This window comes from Chelonia mydas, chromosome 6 (genome assembly GCF_015237465.2).
Source record: "Chelonia mydas isolate rCheMyd1 chromosome 6, rCheMyd1.pri.v2, whole genome shotgun sequence".
Classification (NCBI taxonomy): Eukaryota; Metazoa; Chordata; order Testudines; family Cheloniidae; genus Chelonia; species Chelonia mydas.
Genome location: NC_051246.2, coordinates 60,189,882 through 60,209,939, shown reverse-complemented (window position 1 = coordinate 60,209,939; position 20,058 = coordinate 60,189,882). Strand labels below are relative to the sequence as shown.

Below are 20,058 nucleotides of genomic sequence, written 5' to 3'. Positions count from 1 at the left end.
TCACAGTGTGGTCCACAGAATTTGACAGCATGGCCTGATGCTGCCTTATCATTCATACAGATGCAGCTGATGGATACTGCAGAGCCCAGCTGCCAGGCTCCATATTGATCCAAGCAGCCAGGCCACAAGGTGGGACCTGCAATTTCCACGAGCCACATCAGTATATTCTGAATTAAATCAGACAACTTTGTCCCTCCTGCCCAGGTCCCTGGCTCCCCACTCCACCACATCCCCAAGGGCTATTGGCATCCTTACCCGGGAGGCCAGGCTGTCCTTACAGTGCAGGCTGATTCCACACTCATCGGTGATTTCAGAGAGGTCTTCATCCTCAAACTCCTCAAGGCTGATGTCATGGGTGAGCCTGGTGGAGGCAAAGACCATGCAGTTACTGCTAGGAAATGCCCACAGAGCTGTCTGGGCAGCATCAGGCTCCCAGCACTGGGCCCATCAGGAAAGGTGGGAAGGAGCGTGAAACTTACAAGATGCATTGTTAAATGGGGTGCATACCAGCAGGGAGTATTGTACCTGGGCTAGAAAAGAGGGATTGGGGGTAGTTTCTCCGGTCTATATTGGGAAGACATGTGAGATCTACCTCTTGAATAGGGGTAGAGCTCCCCACCAGCTCTGCTCCTCCCACAGTGCCAGGTTTGGATACAGTCTGTGGTGACCCTGCTGGATGCCTGCTGTCGAGGTGTCTTCAGCATTGCTCTTCATCAACAAGGCCCAGAAAGCTGTCTCTCAAAGTGTGTTGGTGGGGAGACAGTGGACAAACCCCTTCTGGGAAGATCAGCACGTGTACTGGTCTGGATAGTGCTGTGCTGGGGTCTGATGCTCTCCAGGCAGGGCCTTGTGGCTTCCAGGGAGAAGAATGCTACTGTACCTATTGCTGCTTGGCCTGGGCTCAAAGAATACCAGCTACTGCACACAAAGGAAAATACAAGGGGTCCCAAAGTAGGAAAGGGCTGGGGAAGGAAGTAGAGGGGGCAGGAAGAATCTGCATTCTCCTGCCCCTATTCCCACCAACAACGCATAGCTGAGTGGAACCAGAGAATTAACCTTTTAGGAACAAGATCCTATATTAGCAACACAGGAAGTGTCAGCCCAACTGAGATGGACTAGGATCCATCTAATCAGGTAACCTACTCTGACAGGAGTCAATGGCAGATGCCTCAGAGGAAGGTACAAGAAATCCCCAGAGTGGACAATTATGTGAATCAACACATTATGTGAAACAACCCCTGGCAGTTAGTGGCTGGTTTATGCTCTAAAACACAGGAGATGTATATATTTTCCTTTTTTACATTTACTGTCTATCATTATCCATAAAAATACTCAATTCTTTTTTGAATCCATCTAAGCTCTTGGCTTTCAGTGGTACTTTGTGGTAGTGATTTCCACAGGCTAATTGTGCCTTGTTTACAAATGCATTTCCTTTTAGCAGTTTCACTGCACGCCCCCTGGTTCTTGTATTCGGAGAGCATGTGAATAGGAGCACCCAATTTCCCTTGTCCAAACATTAGTTATTTTATATACCTCCCTCATACATCTCTCATTTAGCATGTCTGTAAACTGAACAGTCTCTAGTCTCGTCTACATACAAATTTGCACCATTTTAACTAGAGATGTGGTTTTAAACTGATTTAGTGGAACTTTGTTGTAGAGCCTGTTATTTCAGTTTACAAGTGGCTTCTTTTTGTTCAGAATAATATGTTTAAAAACAGATTATGGTAAACCAAAATACGCTACTCTTAAACTGAAATCAAAGTGGCTACACAGGGGTTTGCACCTGTTTAAATTTAAATCAGTTTTTAAGCCAGTTTAGTTAAACTAGTGCAAGTTGTGTGTGTAGACAAGGTTGCAGGCTATTTTCTCTACTCATACAGAAGAGCATTTTCATCACCAGTGTCCGAATCTAGCTGGAGCAGAGATTTTGTCCAGAAAACCGCAATGGCTAACATGGTCCATGGAGAAGAGAAGGCCCCAATAGAGGAACAGAGGTAAGGTCACACTGGGATCTGGAAGAGCAGGAAGGGGAATGGGTCAGGGCTCCAGGTGATACAAGTGAGGAAGGGCAGGTGGAATAATTTACATAATCCACTGCTTCTCAGAATGACCTTTCAAAGACCCTTGGCCTATCTCACTCTTCAGGTTTGTTTAGATCCCCATCGGTCCTGGATGCCAAGACAGCAGAGTTATTGTGCCAGAAAGCAGGAACCCGCCCCACCCTACCCCCTAATCATGTCCTTGCTGAATCCTCCTGAGACACCAAGGCAGCAGCAAGAAACATCCTTCCCTCCTGCTTGTAAGAGCCTCAAGGGAATAGATGACATTACGTCTAGAGAAGAGCATGTCAACCTGTCCGCTCCTAGAGAGACAGAGAAGAAAACGGGTAGGGAGGGTAATCTCGTCTCCTAGATATTTCTAAGGATCTAGCTCCCCTTCGAGGGTCCCTCTCGCATGCAGCCTCCTGACAGCGTCCAGCAGTGGGGAAGAGGCCATTTTGGGCAAGGGCATTGGGGCAAACCTCTGGGACTTTTACTATCTGCACAGAGCAGACAGGACCTGGGGGAAAGAGAGCCTGCAGCAGAGTGCTCCCTTCGGCTGATCTTTATTGCAGGGGTCGGCATTTGCACTGCTTCCTCAGCTGCTCTCAACAAACACCCCCTCTCGGCTTTCTCTTCACAGGCCTGAGCCTCCTCTGCCTTACAGCCACCTGGTGTCACTTATTACACTGGGACAAAATGAGCATGAAATGCTGGCATTCTGATTTGGGGGAGTTTGACACACACTGACACACACTTTGACACAAGGTGCCAAGTGAGGGGGAAACCAGACCCCATGTTCCCCAGCTGCTTCCCCCTCAGACTGCTTTTCTGTAGGAAGTGGAGAGAGAAGGTCTAGCAACGAACCATCAAAGCATGAATCGATTCCCTCTCCAGTTACACAGGGTCAGACAGGTTCTGCCACTAATGCTCATTCTCTCATGCACTGCTGAGAGTCAGGGCCCTGGGACACAGGCAGACAGAGAGAAGCCCCCTTGTAGCTGAGCAAAACGGGGCCCTTACAAGATCCATGACTTCTCAGAAAGGCCTCTCAAAAAGCTATGGCTGCCCGCACTCCAAATGCTGCAGAACTGACCTCTTGGGGTGGCAGCTCCAGGCTCTCCCAGTGGGATGGCTGGAGAGCAGATAGTGCTCAGCTCTCTCTCTGGGACAAGGCGCAGCCATGCAGGCTAGAACTTTATCCGAGGGCTGCTTGCTGCTGTAAGCACTGCGGAGCCCACAGGTTTATAGCCAGCCACGGGAATCAGATATGTCAGGCCAGAGCTTGGAAGAATCACCTGGGGGCACCAAGATCTCCAATCCCTGTCAGCCCTCCCTCTCCATGAATCACCTGCATTAACACTCCTCTTTCCTAAGGAGGTTCCCCTGCTCTCACCCACTCCACCTGCTGCTAAAATAAACACATTTCCAGCAGCTGCTCCTGCCTCAGGCACTGAGGGGCTCCCTGCGTGTGAGCCCATGACTGCTCTGATGGGGAGGACCCAGCAGTCTTGGCTGCTCTGGTCTCCTCTGTACCCAGCTACCATGCAGCCCCATATGCAGCAAATAAACTATGGGCCAAGTATCTACCAAGTTCACTCCTGCTCTGCAAGCATCACATGCAGAAGGAGGGGATGCACCCAGAGGTGCTTGACTGCTTCCCAGCCCTCCCTTCCCACAGTTCCCTACCATTTCTCCCACTGATCCTCCAGCCAGCTCTCCTCTTCTGTGCTCGACTCCATTCTCAAGGCCAGCTGCATTTAAGAGGAACCCCTTTCTTGTTGTTTCAGGGCCACAGTCCAAGGAAGTTCTCCCCAGGGAGAGGAGCCAGGCTCAAAGGAGCTGAACTCTGTGTGTGCTGCCCCTCTGCTTGCCCCAGCTCAGAGTCCGTTGCTTCCTGCGCCACTTTCTGCCTCCCCACTGCGCAATCTAGGGGAGCTCATTAAAAATAGATTGAATCAGCTGTCTTGGAAAAAAAAATAACCCACTGAGCTGAGATGGTGCCAGGCCCTGTGCTCTGCCTGGGCCGCTGAGTCTCTCAGCCAGCCAGCCAGGCTCCTGCTCAATAACAGCTCCTGCTCCCCCTCCCCCCGCCCCGTCCTTATCACCAGCAGACATGGTAGGGGGCATTGAGTTACCACATCACTGATACCAGCTCTGCAGAGACACCTTCTCCTGCTCTTGCAAGGCCCCTACTTGGTCTAGTCAGCCGCTGCATGGACCACAGTTCCAGATGGAAATGGGCAGTTTGCGGCTTTTACTTGTCAATGAGAGAACCATCATTTCATCTACAAAAAGCAATTTAAAGGGGCAGCACAGTATTTAGACACACATGAAAGTTCCTGCCAAGGACAAGGTGGGGCTGCTCATGTTTCATGTGCTTTCAGAAATGATCTAAATCTTCTCCCCCCCACCCCCACATCCCTCTGCTGGCCCATTCTGGGTACAGTCTCTCTGCCCAGGCTCTGGCAATGTTGTGGTCCAGGACAGCAGTGAGCACAGCCAGCTCCCCTGGGTCAGGTGCTAAGGTTGGGTTCATTTCAAGCTTTTAAGAGAGTGGAGGGGAGTTAGAACAACATCAACAGCTACTCTGGTAATCAAGCATTCAATTCCACAAGTTTAACAGGAACAAGCGAGATCTGCCCAATGACAGCATCATAATAGACAGACCTCTTGGTGCTCTTGACCCCTGACACAGGGAGTGCAATGATCAGGGCTTGAAACACGTACCCAAAACATACTAGCCCAAGGACTAATCTTACCAGACAGGGCAGAGTCCCTGTGTTGTAACACCCCCAAACCACACCCCTTGTGAGTTAAACAAATTAACTATGTGTACTTTTTAGTGGATGCTGCACTGAAATGTAAGGTGTCACCAATGAACTTTCTATTTAATATCCTTTAAAAAGTGTAACTTATGTAATCTTCCTGGCTTTAATTCCACTTCCCCCATCTTCTTTCTTTCCTATAATAAATCACGAGGCATCTTTTCCTGTATTGTTTTTGGTGTCTATTTCCTCTTTTCCTCCTCTCTCTTCCTTTCCCTATATTTTCTTCTCTATATCCTCCCCTTCAATTTCTCTCTAATTTGTTTTCCCATCTCTCCCTCTCTCCCCCACCCACTCCCTCACACTGAGGTGTCTGGTAACATTCCAAGCCTTAGGAGTCAGAGGACTAAACATGCTAAGCTAAAGATCGATGGGAAGATGTGGACAGCTCACTGTCCAGTAAAAATCAACCCCATTCCAGCTGCTGGGAAATGGGAGGTGCTGGAACCTCTACCATGGAGCTGTCCCTGGATTCTGCTTGTCATAGATTTTAAGGCCACAAGGGACCATTATGTTCTTCTAGAGTCTGACCTCCTGCATAACACAGGTCATGTAACTTCACCAAGTGATTCCTGCTGCATCAGATTCATAACTTGTGGTCAAACTAGAGCAGATGGTTTAGAAAGAGATTCAGTCATGATTTAGAGATTTCAAAAGATGGAGAATCTACCTCATCCGTAGGGTAATTCACCATGGGAACAGTTTACCACACTGTTAAAAATGTGCACCTTATTTCTAGTCTGAATTTGCCTAGCCTCAGCTTCCAGCCATTGGATGTAATTATACCTTTGTCTGTTAGATTAAAGAGCCTTCTGCTATAAGCAGTCTTTTCCCCAAGTAGGTACTTGTAGACCATGATCAAGTAACCTCTTAGCTTTCTCTTTAAGTTAAAGCTAATTAGAGGGGAGCTTCTTTACTCTCACTCTCTGTAAGGCAGGTTTTCCAGATCTCCAATCATTCTTTTCTGAACCCTTTCTAGTTTGTCAGCATCATTGTTAAAGTGTGGACACCAGAACTGGACACAGTACTCCAGTATTGGTCATTCCAATGCCACATACAGAGGTAATAACACCTCCATATTTCTACCACTATTCTTTTGCATAATACATCCAAAGATTGCATTTGCTGTGCCACAGCACCACACTGGAAGCTCATGATCACTTGACTATCCACCATCACCCCAAAATCCTTTCCAGGCTCTGTTTTCCAACTTATAGTTACCCTTCTTACAACTATGATTTACAGTCCTGGTTCCTAGAAATACATTTGACTATATTAAAACTCATGGTAAATTGGACTCACTTGAACAACAAGTGATCCAGAGTGCTCTGTAACTGACCTGTCCTTATCCTTTACTACTCCACCAATTTTTGTGTCATCTGCAAACTTTATGAGCAATGATTTTATATTTTCTGGCAGATCATTGATAAAGATTATCAAGGGCTCACAGGCTCCATCTTTTATATCAGCTAGTAGGTGTCTGATACATTTTAAGTCCCTCAGCTGATGGAAGGGAGAAAGAGCTCTCTCTACCTATTTCCCCCTGCCCCTCCCACTCAGAAACTTCCTGGCTGCTGCAAGTGTAGGTCTCCATTTGCCCACCTCCATTTTTGATCCTCCTCCTCAGTGACTAGCTCCTACACTTGCCTCTGCTGCTGCTCAGAGCTTCCCCAAGCAATAGCAGAGTGAAACAACCCTCATTTCGATCAGTTTCACTGCTGTCTGTAAAAATCTGAATAACTGCTGTCAGACCCAATAAGGCTCTGGTCAGTTTTCACTGTGAGCACTGGCAGAAGCAATGGAGCCATCAGTCTGCAGGCTCAGGCAGATGTAGTTGCATCAATTATACCTAGGTGACTTGAAGATTTTCCTCACAACCATATGAGCTAAAAAATTTGTTTTTTAATGAAAGTTTAGATTCTGTATAAGTTGAAGGCATTCACCTGGAGAAGCTTCCTATTCACCCTAGGTGAGGGGATTTTTCAAGCCATGCTAACAATAATAATAATAATGATTAGCATTTACATAGCATGTTTCACCTCTCTGATGCTCACACGTATAGCCCCCTTAAAAGAAAGGAAATATCATCTGCATGTTACAGGTTGTGAAACTGAGGCAGAGAGAGTAGAAGGGACTTGTCCAAGGTCACAACAGCAAGCCAGTGGCAGAGCCAGGAACAAAGCCCATGACAGTCCTGTCTCCCAGTCCCATGCTCAGCCTGCTAAACCACACTCCCTTTCAGAACCAGGAATAGGACCCAAAGTCCGCGCAGGCTCAGTCCACTAGACCAGTGTTTCTCATCCTTTTTGATACCAGGGACTGGCTTGCTGCCTTCCTAAACTGTGTCTGGGAGATCTCAAGGACTGGTGCTGGTCCACAGACCGGCCATGGAGAAACACTAAACTAGATCACACAGTCTCTCTGCCTCCTCATTCTGAAGAGAACAAGGAAGTCGATCTAGACTTTGTGCAGTGCATGAGGGTAGTACGCATGACGGCTGCTGGCTTTATAAGGTAACTCTTTCATAGTTGTGCCATCTACCCACCATTCTTTGGAGAGGGGAGGAGGAGGGAGAATATAAGGCAGTCCATGACACCGTCCCACTCCACAAGATGAGCGCTTATGCAGGCTGATGTGGGCAGCATGGTAAATTGCCATATTAAAATATCAGAGGAGTATCCGTGTTAGTCTGGATCTGTAAAAGCGGCAAAGAGTCCTGTGGCACCTTCTAGACTAACAGACGTATTGGAGCATAAGCTTTTGTGGGTCTGACGAAGTGGGTATTCATCCACAAAAGCCTATGCTCCAGTACGCCTGTTAGTCTAGAAGGTGCCACAGGACTCTTTGCCGCTTTTACATATTAAAACCTGTTCCTTTCCATTAATTTTACCATCATCAGAGTCATAATTCTTTGTATTATTTCACGGACCAAGACTGCACCCACCCAAATCTTGTCAGTAGCAAAAGATTCAGTTGTCACGTCCCTAGCTGCTCTTGTCCAACCATGCCTCACTTCAGTAGGTATGTGTGTGTTATGAAATTAGCCTTCACTCCTTGAAAGGCCCAAGGTAGAATAGCAAGGAATGCTGCAACTCAAAATTGAGGTGCATTGACAGAGCTGTCCATGGTGCTTTTGCATTAAAAACTGGACACCAGCTGTTCTTCTTCATTCCTGCTCCTGCAGGGATCCACACTGGCTTGGAAGAAGTCATTAGAATCCCCTCTAGGTGCTCAAACTCTTCCTAGCAACAGCTCACATGCTGCATGAGCAACAAGCAGACAGCCAGGTCACTTCCTGCAAAATGCACCAGGTCCCAGAGCATGGAGAGATCTCCTTATTACCCAGCAGGCCAGTCTCCTTGTTACCTGTGACACTGTGTGTAGCAAGAGTTTCCTACCGAGGTGATTTAACATAGGCAAGGCAAATCACAAATGTGTCTTTGCAGGTGACACATCTTGCCTCTATCAGCAAAAAGCTGCAGTCCCCAGTTGCCAAAGCCAGTGGTAAAAGTTGCATTTTAATAACTTATGTTTCTCCAGGGCACTAACATACAGAAGTCACTTTACCTGCCACTTCAATGCAGCCACCTCTAGGGTAGGAGCTGGCAGCTGATTAACAAACACAGCCATGTATGCAACAGTTCAGGAAAGGAAGTGAAGAATAATTCTGTGTCCATCTGAACCTGTGGAGGGAATGTAGGATCACAGAACAGAATCACCTGAGCTGGAATTTGGCCAGGATAGCAAGGCTAGCACCCTGACTTACGAAATTGCAAAGAGATCTTTGATGAACAGAAGCAGTCAGGACTTTGTTCTGATATTCCATCTGCAAGTCAGCACCGTACTGGGGCATTCAGTACAGCACTAGTTTAGAGGGAAACACCTTTGTGGCTGGGCTCCAGTTCCTGTTCCCCCCCACAGGAATCAGAGGGTCTTTTGCTTAACCCAAAGAGAAACATCCTCAGAGAAGCCTAATTTTGTATAACATTAAAACAAATGCCCTGCCCATTGCCTCTGAGCTGACTACTCAGCCACCCCAACACATACAACAGACAAACCAACCTGCAGCCCTGGCTTGATTTCCACCTCAGCCTAGACTCCCCTGAGCTTCCTGGGGAAATACAAAGAGGTTCATTACCTTTTCCTAGACACTGCCCTCTCTTTAGAAGTCCTTCTAATAGGAATGCTGCCCAGCTCCCTTTGTTATAGTCAGACTCCCAGAGGGATTCAGGTATTGTCACTCAACTTCCCTGAACCATGCAAATAGCTCCTCTAGGGGGTAGCTTTCCCAGGAGCCCTGCTGTCCAGCATCTAGACTGATGCTATGGCTCTTCATTAGAAAAGCTGGAAATTGGTGTGCCTCAGGGCCAAAAGATGCCCCCAAAACATCTCTGCCACTCACCACCCCCTTCTGTTACATCCTAACACCACTTCCTGCAGCATCTCTTCCAGGTTTTCTCTGGATGGCTCCCTTCCGAATACTAGTTACCTTCCAAGTTCTTCTCAGACTCAGTACAGAGTGATTTGTCTGCAGGCTGCTAAAGGGAGCTCCTCCCCCGCCCCCCACACACACACTTTCTTCCTTCTCAGACCTGGTCACTGCTACGGACAGGGTACAGATTCATTGGTGCTCCGCACCTTATGTAGTCATTTACACCAGTGTAAAGTAGGTGTAAAGCACCACCAAGTCAGAATGCTTACCCGGTGGTGTCAATGACTACACAAGGTGTAGGATTGTGTAGAACAGGGCCTGGGGCCACTAGCAGCTGCAAGCTTTGCATAACGCTTTGCACCCCATGGCTGCTTTAAAAGTGAAGCTCCTACATCAACTATCAAGAGCTCCTTTAGGAACAGAATTTCAGGTGAAGCATCTCTCACTTGTCCCCATCCCTATCCCCTCCTCCCTGGGCACAGACTAGGAAACACTAACACAGCTGGAACAGCCTGACTCCTGTCCCAGCTCAAGGATGAGCAGTGGACAATCCTTCCCCAGAGGGCTGGCAAACAGCTCTAGTGAAAAACCTTCTGTGAAACTCATCCTGCTGGGCCCTCACCCTGGCTCAGACAGCCCTGACACACTCTACTCTGGCCTGCACAACTGGTCATCCCTGACATGGCCACAACCAGACTACAGAACTATTAGCAGCCACACAGAGGCCTCTTCCTCCAGCTGACAGGTAATTTAGAGTTAGAAAGTCCAATGAGTGGCAGGAAAAGTTTCTGACATTAACACTTCAAAGAAAGGTATCCTGCTGCCTGGTCGGGTGTCTCCTTAGTAACTAGGGTTGACTGGCCCCCAGGGCTCTAGCCCTTAAGGGGGCAAGCCACCCTATTTCAGGGTAGAAGTAGGAATTGGAGGATGAGACAGTGCAAAGAAAAACTTGGGCTGAATCTCAGGAGGTTCTTGGCAGTGCGGTACGTGAGGCTATGGGACTGTCTCCCAAAGAAAGGGAAGGGAGCCTCATTGCTTGGGATATTTAAAGCTGATGGGGGCACAACCCTGGAGACTAGATTGTAGGGACCAATCCAGCCTTTGGCCCAGGGGACAAATGGACTAGATGGAACCTAATGGGACTTTTCCATCTCTAACATCTAGAATTCCCCTCACTGAGACAAGGTGACCACCCAAGGAGGCTGCCCTAGAAAAGAAGGGCCTCACCCCACACTCTCCCCACACTGTTGCTTCCCAGACCCTTTTCAGATGGTGTGAGGCCTTCATATTAGATAACTGATCAAAACTTCTCGTCCCCACTCATCGCCTCCATTTGGGGGCTATCTGGCAGTGCTGATTCTCTTCCATGTTAAAGGGGACACACCACCTCATGGCACTGCTGTCCTTTGCTGGGAGCCTGTGTGTTGCCATTCAGAAGGGGTAGGAATAGCACCAGCAAATGTGGGTGGGATTCCCCTTGCGCCGGGAGCACAGCGTTCACATGTCCTCATGGTTCATTCAGCACCTCACTTCACCCTTGACTGAAGTCTCTGCTGCCCTTTTCAGCCCAGAACAATGGAAGCCCTAAGGCAACCCAAGAGTGGGAGGTCTCTCCTCTCAGAGGTGCTGGAGCTGAGTTGGCTACAGTAGAAAGGATGGGTTTGGGGGGCAGGATGCTTGCCAGTGACTCTTGGACTCTGTCACCCCAGATACTCTCTGTTTACACAGCTTCCCACTCCCCAGTGCTTACACCTGCCAGATAACACACCCTGGCATGGAAGCAAGAGTGTGTGGGGGGTGTCCAACTCCCCCTCACACCCCTAAATATTTCAATATTATCTCTGGGTCTTCAAAATTCACCCCCAAATTCAAAGACCTCAAAACTGTTTCCTTCAATCCCAAGATCCTCATCCTAAACTCCAGGCTCCTGGAATGATTTGCCCTAACTTCAGAGACCTCTGAGTTCTCTCCATTAAATCTCAGGGCTCTGACACCTCCCCATACAAGGTATGACTATTCCCTGCTCCCTTTCCCATTAAAAGCTGCTTCCTGAGAATTTGGACTCCACTTCTGGAGACCTGGACAAGAGAAGGAGCTGGCACCTTGCTCTTCCTTCCCTGGGTGTTGCTGTTTACATTGGAGAGGACAGAGCCCATGAGACAAATGTTGTATCTAGGACAGCAGCACACAGCAAGCCTGAGACTGTCACGGGACCAGGCTGAGCTGAGCTCTGCTGCTCGGCTCACATTACCCAGCTCTGTGGCTGAGCCTCTTCTCCATGGTGGACCTTTCCAGAGGCAGCTTTAATTGCTTAATTTGCATGGTTTATGCAGCCATGTTGCATGCAATGGCTTCAAACAAATCAAACAGGCAGCATTAGAACTAAAAGGAAGAGAGTGGACTGCTGTTTACAGAGCCCCACAAAGCTGTTTAGCAGAGGAAACTCCAGAATCAAATGACAGTCTGCACAGGAAGGGGCAGGTCCCTTACAGGTAAATCACCCAGCCTCACAATGCACAAACACCACATCAGCTTCCCCTCCAAAACGATGGCAGATAATGTTTTTCCTCAACTGCCAGATCCCTGGACCCCTGACAGAGTCAAATGTAAAACATTTACCTTTGATCTCAGGTGTAGAGCATCTCTCCTGCCCCCCGGAATCTCTCAGCATAAACAACGCAGAACAGGTCTCACCTCCCTGCCCAGCTCAGACCCAATTCTAGGCTTAGTGCCCCACCATTCAAGACACACACATCTGACAATCAGAGAACAACTGCTCAGAATTTCAGAAAAACAAATGACACCAAGCCCACCAAATCAGAGGAAAAAATAGTGACAGGGCCTATATATGGCCAAATTCCAGGCGCTGCCCCTGCCCCCAGTGCACTGCTTTCCGAATCCTGCTCTCCAAAAGTCCTTGGCAAGCATCCTGCCCTCCAAGCCCACCTGTACCCTTATCTGAGCTAGGCAGCTGTAGGTTCTTCAATCCACCTCCGCTCCTGTCCTGCTTCTGCCTGGGGCTGTCAGGCCATACTGTGAACAGTTTCACAGCCTTCAGATTAAAGGGCTCCATGTCCCAGATCGATGGGGGTGCTCAGTATTTCTGAGAGGATCAATTCTAAATCTGCAGCACCCATCTGGGTTTGTTTTCTGTTTCAGGTCTGTACCTGGGGTAGGGGTCTCTGAGGGGACATAAGAAAGGGGTTGTTTGAGAGGAAGGAAGTATTTCCTGGGGAGAAGGGTGTTTTGGGGGGTTGGAGGAAGGCTTTTGAGAGGGGTGTGTATGGAGGGGGGGTTGGGAGAAGATGGGGGAGGCGTTGGGGCTTGGGTGGGAAGTAGGAAGGATTGGGGGGGGTGAGAGGACTGGAGGTGGGTGTGTGAGGTGTGAAGAGTTGGGTAGGAGGTGGGGGTATTTGGGGGAAGCGTATGTGAGACATCTGAGGGGGATATGAAGAGAGGGTTCTGGGGGGCAGGAGGGTGCTAGAGGAGGCTGTGGAGGGATTTGGGGTTGGAGGGGGGGGGTTATGTTTGCAGCCCCTCCCTACACAAAGCCAGCAGGGAAAACAGGGCCCAGAGCCCAGCCCTCCCCACTGGGCTGCAGGGAGACAGGCACAAGCCCCCCGGAGACACCGTTCCCCATACCCCCGCCCCCTCCAGAGAGCAGAGCACCGCCCGCGGCAGACACCACCACCTCTTCCCGGGCAGGCGGCTCCTTCGCAGCTGCGGGCGGGGACAGCGGGTTTGACCCCCTGGCCTGGGGGGAGGGTGACACTGCCTCGAGCCTGCGGCGGGGCGAGGGGACCTGGCTGGCTGAAGCCCCAGGCGGGCATTGTTCCACCCCGGCCCCCGCCCAGGGCAATGCAGCCTGTGCGTGCCCGCTCGGATGAGAGCAAAGGGGGGGCTTACCCCTTCCCTCGCCCAGCCTCGGTGGAGAGCGGGCACCGCCGCCGGGTTCCCAGCCTCGGAGGGAAGTAGCCCGCAAGCGGGGGGAGCAGAGGATGCAGCAGCAGCCTGTGCCCAGCCCGGCTCTGCAGAACGGGGATAGGTGGGGGAAGGGGCAGGGCCAACGCAATCTGCAGCGAACCCCCCCCCCCCTCCCCCGGGAAAGGGCCTGAGGGGTTTGGGGTGGGGGGAGGCTCCGGTACCTGAAATTGGGGGGCGAGGCCAGGTGCAGCCCCAGGAACGGAGACGATCCGGCCGGGGACGTGGCTCCTTTCTCTCTCTCCGCCATTCTCTCTCTCCATGCAGGCGGAGGGAGGGAGGGGAGATGGATGCTGCTGATGCTGGCAGGGGAGGGGAGAGCAGGGCCGCCAGGCAGGAATTCACTTGGGGGGCACCGGGGCTGGCAGGGAAGGGCGCTTCTGAAAGCCAAAGCCGAGGAAGCCCCCGGGGGTGGCAACTGCAGGGAGAGATGCCCCCGAGCTGGGTGCTGCAGCCTGGCTTCCCCTCCCGCCGGGCGAGCTGCAGCAGGTGGAGGGTGCCCAGGGGTCCCACGGGGTGGGGCAGCTGCCGGGAGCGTCCTGCTCCTCGGGGATCGCCCGGGACAGACGGGAGGTGGCGGGGTGAAGGCTGAAGCAGGAGCGAGCAGAGCTGGCAGGGAGGGGTGGGAGGGGATTGGACTGGCAGAGGGCAAAGAGGGGGATTGGCAGGGAGATGGGTGTGGGGGACTGGCAGGGGGTGAGGAAGAGGGGTAGCCGGAGCTGAGGAAGGGAGGTTGACATGGGATGAAGTGCTCTGATACTCTCTGTGAAAGGCTCCTGGGGAGGTGGGTCCTTTGAAGTAATGATAGCTCATTGACAGAAAAAGCAGGGGCCATGTCTAACATTGAGGATCTAAGGAGTGAGAGGGGAACAAGGAACTACTGACCCTCCCCCACAAAGCCAGGCACCTCCTTTCCACCTTGGAGACCCCCAGGGTAGCAGCAGGCCCCCCCTCCCCCCCAGCCCCACAGGGGTGTCTCAGCACAGCGTTTAGGATTGCAGGCAGAGCAGCAGAACCCATGCCATTTGGCAGCCAAGCAGCTGAGGGGAGTCCAGCAAATACAGCCTGGGCCTGGGCCTGGGCCTGGACCAGGGCCAGCAGAGAGGGGGCAGGCTGGTGCTAAAGATACTAGGCAGCAGCCTCCAAGGGGTCTGGAGGGGTCTCCAAATGGGGACGGTGGGTCCTTTCTTCAGTTTAGAATACAAATATTTTTCCAAGGGTCCTTTCAGAAATTGACGATAAGGGGTTTCCTCTCCTGCAGCACTACTTTCCCCAGGGATGGTTCTGTCCTGCATCTCAGGCCCACGGCCAAGGCCACCATGTCTGCATTATGGTCAAAGCAAGGGGAGGATTAAAGCCAGATTTCAAACCATTTTAATTGAATTAAAGAGGTGGCACCATTTCTATGAATGGCAGGATCTACCAACCCACTCCGTCCATTCGCTGCCCTTTAAACAGCAGGCCAAAACTACCTCCTCTACTTTAACCATCTCACCAGGTCCAGAAAGAATCCCATGCTGATTCTGCACTGAAATAGTATTTAAATCATTCCCATAACATTTGTAGCGCTGCTTAAGGAAATAACATACATAAAGCCACAGTACCAGGTTTAGCATGTCCTCCCCAATCTACTCGTAGGTATCCCATTAAGCTGCACTGTGTTCAGAAGCATACAACTTACACAGTTTTGGTTGCTTGAGGTAGTATTTCTAATCCTCCAGTGGGATTTTTAACATGCTGCTAAGTGTAGCCATACCCACTATTATCAATTTACTATATGTATGTGTGACAGCTGTGCCCTGGGATACTATAAGTAGATGGCACTGGACTGGCCATTTCAATCTCTACGGAACAGTAGGTATCATAGCTCCTTTCCAAGATTTGAAGACAATTTACTTCATGGCTAAAATTCAGAGTATTATCTGTTTCTTCAGAGTTGAGAGTCCCAGAATGGTCCCAGGGGTTTTGATCTCCTGCCAGATATGAGTTCAAAAAGGATAACATTCATGGACTGGTTTGGAGTCATGGGCCTTTGCTTTGGTTCATCACTGACCAGCTTTGGCGAGATGGAATGAGTTATGAAATTCTCTATGGAATTATACAGCTTCATTATTGTGTTGTCCTTTAACTTTGCCTCCACAAACAGACTGTTTCCTCCTGAAGAAAGATTAGGATATTTGGAGAACTAGACTTTTTTTCCTTTGAAAATCCTAAACAGACCTCCTACTCCCAACCTGAGCAAAGGTGCAGAGAGCCTCACTTGTAACATATTCCAGCCTTCATGGGTCAGGTTCTGAGAAGTGCTTCAGAGCAAAGGGATCACCATCTCCAATCTGATATTCAAATTGATTAAGTGGGCCCAGTGAGTCCATTCTCCTCCCAAGAGAGCCAGTACATTCACACAGGGACCTGCCTGTTTACAAAATGGGTAGAGACTTTACCTGCTCACAGTGATACAGCTGGAACCACAGCTATGGTATTGATTAATCATGTTTTCAGTAGAGGAGATTTGCTGTTCAAGCAGACATGCCAAACCCCCCAAAATGCAGAAATTGGGCTCATTTTTGGCTTAATTGGCTTGTGAGTTGTTTGTTGGCTAGTTTTTGGCTTGTAGCTTCTTTTTTTTGATCAACTCCCGGCAAGCAGGGGCAAGGGGGGGAGAGTCGGAGTGCACAGCAGGCCCACCAGAGTCCCAGACTGCACGCCAAGGGGATCTAGTCACATAGAGTGTTGGGGTTCTTAGGGATTGCCTTGTTTTGAAATGGTATTAGCTTGATTTTTGGCTTATTGTGAAAGTTGGGGTGCTTATTTGCTGCGTGAAAATTGGCAACTGTGCGGTTCAAGGTGGAATCAGATAGAGGCTCCCACTTAGCCTCTGCCCTTATGAGGCACTCTATAGGACATTAGGGTACCTGGAATTGTCTTTTTATGCCTATGAAGAGCTCTGTGTAAGCTCAAAAGCATCTGTCTTTCATCAACAGAAGTTGGTCTAATAAAAGTTATTACCATCCTCACCCACCTTGTGGGTAATATTTCTATCACCACCAGTCCCCTGGGCTAGTCAAGCACTTGAACCAGATAGTGATAAATATACTTAGAAATGTGTCTCAGAAAATGCCTGACTAGGCTCTGAAGCAGGAAAGATGCGAGGAGCACCGTGGGGGACAGTTATGGAGATACAATTTGGGATTTAGCCTGAAACAGAAAGTAAGATATATTTGCAAAAAGAAAAGGAGTACTTGTGGCACCTTAGAGACTAACCAATTTATTTGAGCATGAGCTTTCGTGAGCTACAGCTCACTTCATCGGATGCATCCGATGAAGTGAGCTGTAGCTCACGAAAGCTCATGCTCAAATAAATTGGTTAGTCTCTAAGGTGCCACAAGTACTCCTTTTCTTTTTGCGAATACAGACTAACACGGCTGTTACTCTGAAACCTAAGATATATTTAATTCTCTGTTGTAGCCATGGATGTTCACATTATCCATATCAACATCTAGTCTTGCTTTAAAACACTCCTCCTAGGCTCACTGAGTTCCACATGTCTCTCATGCATTGTATGGAAGGGTTTTTCCTTTTGCCAGCTTTGAGTTTTTGATCCCATGGTCTTAGGGTGCTCACACTTGTACTATATGCTAATCTTTATACCGGGTAGGCAACCTATGGCATGTGTGCCAAAGGAGGCACGCAAGCTGATTTTCAGTGGCACTCACACTGCCCGGGCCCTGGCTACCGGTCCGGAGGGCTCTGCATTTTAATTTAATTTTAAATGAAGCATCTTAAACATTTTAAAAACCTTATTTATTTTACATACAACAATATTTTAGTTATATATTATAGACTTGTAGAAAGAGACCTTCTAAAAACGTTAAAATGTATTACTGGCACGTGAAACCTTAAATTAGAGTGAACAAATGACGAGTCGGCACACCACTTCTGAAAGGTTGCCGCCCCTGTTTTATATCATGCCACCTTCTGTATATCTCTGTCATATCCTCTCATCTTCTCTCTAGACAGTACTAAATGTTTCACTTTCTGCCTCTAATCATTTTCATCACTCATCTCTGGACCCCTCCTATTTCTGCCTTTTAAGCTTATATTATTTATATATATGAGTGACCAGAACTGAACTAAAACTGACAAAGTTTCTTGCTGCAAAATTAATAGTGGTCACTGTTTCAATGTTTCCTGCTACAGAGGCAGCTCCTGAGGTAGTAGATGGAATACTAGTTAAACAAAACCTGTTCCCACTATTGTGCTCACATCAGCTTTCACACACTCTTCTCTATATATAATTCTTCCCTATCCACACACCATTTAGATTTTACATTAATTTGTTCTGGTGCATTGGTTCAGGAGCTTTGCTTTCAAACTCAACAGTTTCAGCCACTGCCTCCCTAAGAAAGAGAAACTCCAGAGAAACTAACTGAATACCGAAGCAACAGCTTAGAGATTAATGCATCCCAGTAGGTATACTTGTTCTAATAGAAACCTATAGAAAAATCTACAAAAGCAAGGGAGTGTAGGCCTGTCTGTCGTCTGGGGGGAGATTACTATTTAAGACAAAAAGTCATAGGTCAGCCTGACTTCAAAATTCACAGAAAATGACAGACCTAAAATACAGCCACGCAATTTTAACAATGACCTCTGGACTAGAATGCTCACAGCTGTATTTAATTAACACTCAGATTCGCACTCAGTGCTTCTGATAATTTTCACTCACCGTACTCACACCATCCACCGCAACACTGCATCTTTCACCCTGCCCTATCTTAACAGCTTTTGTCTGGTTCCCTCCCCTTTTTTCACACCCAGTACAGATTTCCTACCTTCACATCTTGAAGCCAGAAAGAAAAGGAGTACTTGTGGCACCTTAGAGACTAACAAATTTATTTGAGCATAAGCTTTCGTGTGCTACAGCTCACTTCATCGGATAAATACAGACTAACACGGCTGCTACTCTGAAACCTGTCATCTTGAAGCCAGTCTCTTTTAAAGCCACAGTCAAAGCAATTCTTCACTGCATCTTGGTGCTTGAGAATAGCCAGAGCCAAGGCACCACTTACAGAACGGGTTGCTGCTTGGGAAGATAAGATTAAAGATTGGGCCTGAAGGTAAGGGCAACTCCTGTAGACCTGTAGTGATTAGAATTAGCTCATGGCCAGACAAAACTGATGCTCTTGGTTTGAGGAAATCCTCTCCCAGTCACTGGATGGAGCAATTTAAAAAAAAAAAGTTTCTAGAATTTTTTCTTTTCTTTGCACAGATCTAGGATCAAACTATTGATGTAATGCAGGCCAAAAATGGTCTCAATCTGTCAAATTTTACCCCAAGGTAGTACTTGCCATCCACTAAATATTTGGGGGACCCAAACTGGGAACAATTTTTAAGACTGTGTACATTTTTACACTGCACATGCAACAACACAGGAAAAACAGCTAGACCGTTTCCATTCCCACTATTTTATAGGCTTTAAAGCTTGACCCCTGTAAGTGCTCTAAAATCTGAGTGGTTACTCACATTGCTTTGAAATTTGGTGTGCCTCATGGGGGTATGGAGTAGCGGCAGTAATCTAGAATTGGGGTTATTTGAGGTGTTTGCGTTACAGCACCTCTCCTCCTCAAAAAAGCCCAGTTTCCTTCTACTGCCTTGTATTGTTAAAGGGAGAGGCACTAATGACTGGATAAATCGCAACAGGCCTTTTGATGGCTGTGAACAGGGCCGGATTAACTTTTTGTGGGCCCAGCACCAAACATATTTGTGGGCCACCATGGGGCAAGGTGCAGGGGGGCGGGATGGTCAGTCTCCAGAGTGAAGGGCAGGCTAGGGGTAATGAGGCACAGCGCAGTGGGAGCAGCCCTGCTCTGCGCAGCCCAGCAGGAGAGCACTTTTTATGAATCTGCAGCTGCCAGACGCACACTGCCCTGCCCTGTGCTGCCAGCATGCCCCTTCCCCTTGAGGGTGGGCCTGCACCACACTGCCCCCCTGCCCAGTGCCCCACCCTTATGCCCAGTGCCCCCTGTCCCAGAGACCTCCACCACAGATCTCTATGCCCAGCCTCCACCGCTCCTACAAACCTCCCCTGCTGGCCTCCCACCACAACTGCACAGCACCCTGCACACCACACCACTCGCCCAGCACCCCCCGCCCATAGACCTCCCCACTGCGCACCACCTTCCTCACAGTCCCACCATCACAGCTGCACAGCCCCCCATATTCCTGAGGGGATTCTGCACCAAAAAATTAAAAATTCTGCGCACAATATTTTAAAATTCAGCAAATTTTATTTGTCAATAAAAAAATGTGGAGGCTCCAACATGGTAGTAGGGAGTACAGGCCACTGGTTGCATGGAGGTGGGAGATTACCCTGCAGCCTCCCCCTACCCCACCCGGGGACAGGGACTCAGCAGTGAGGCTGCACCTGACCCTGACACAGTACAAGGGCCAGGCCTGTGCCAGAAACACCCTGGGGCCCTGCCCCCCTGTGCCAGGCACACCAGGTGTGGGTGAGCAGGCTCAGCCCGGCAGCAGGATCCAAGTGCAGAGGAACTTAGTGGGGGGCATCTAGATGGGGGTAAGAGAGTTCTCTGTGGGGCAATCTGGGTGCGGGCAGCTCAGTGGGAGATCTGGATGCACAGAAGCTCATTGTGGGGTACGAGGTGCAGGGGCAATGGGCATCTGCAGGGGATCCAGGTGAAGGTGTTTGGGGCTCAGCATGGTTGTGGGGGTCTAGGTGCAGGAGAGGTGGGGTTCATTTGGGTGGGGGTCCAGGTGC

General features: G+C 49.2%; 1 protein-coding gene across 4 annotated transcripts in view; it reads right to left on the bottom strand.

Moving 5' to 3' along the window:
- The window catches only part of MAPK8IP1 (mitogen-activated protein kinase 8 interacting protein 1), a 47,424-nt gene extending 33,578 nt beyond the window's left edge, over positions 1-13,846 (bottom strand). The window contains exons 1-3 of one of the 4 annotated variants that reach the window (XM_043549978.1): positions 13,448-13,529; positions 8,438-8,553; positions 256-361 (exon numbers count right to left, since the gene is read on the bottom strand). Coding sequence is in view for 3 of the 4 variants with exons in the window: in XM_037900132.2 (XP_037756060.1) it covers positions 256-361; positions 13,448-13,533 (192 nt within the window). In the remaining variant the exon portion in view is untranslated. Of the gene's footprint in view, positions 1-255; positions 362-8,437; positions 8,554-13,447 lie in introns of all 4 variants that reach the window. The other 3 variants (XM_037900132.2, XM_037900131.2, XM_037900133.2) reach the window with 3 other exon arrangements.
- Between the last annotated feature and the right edge of the window lie 6,212 nt (positions 13,847-20,058).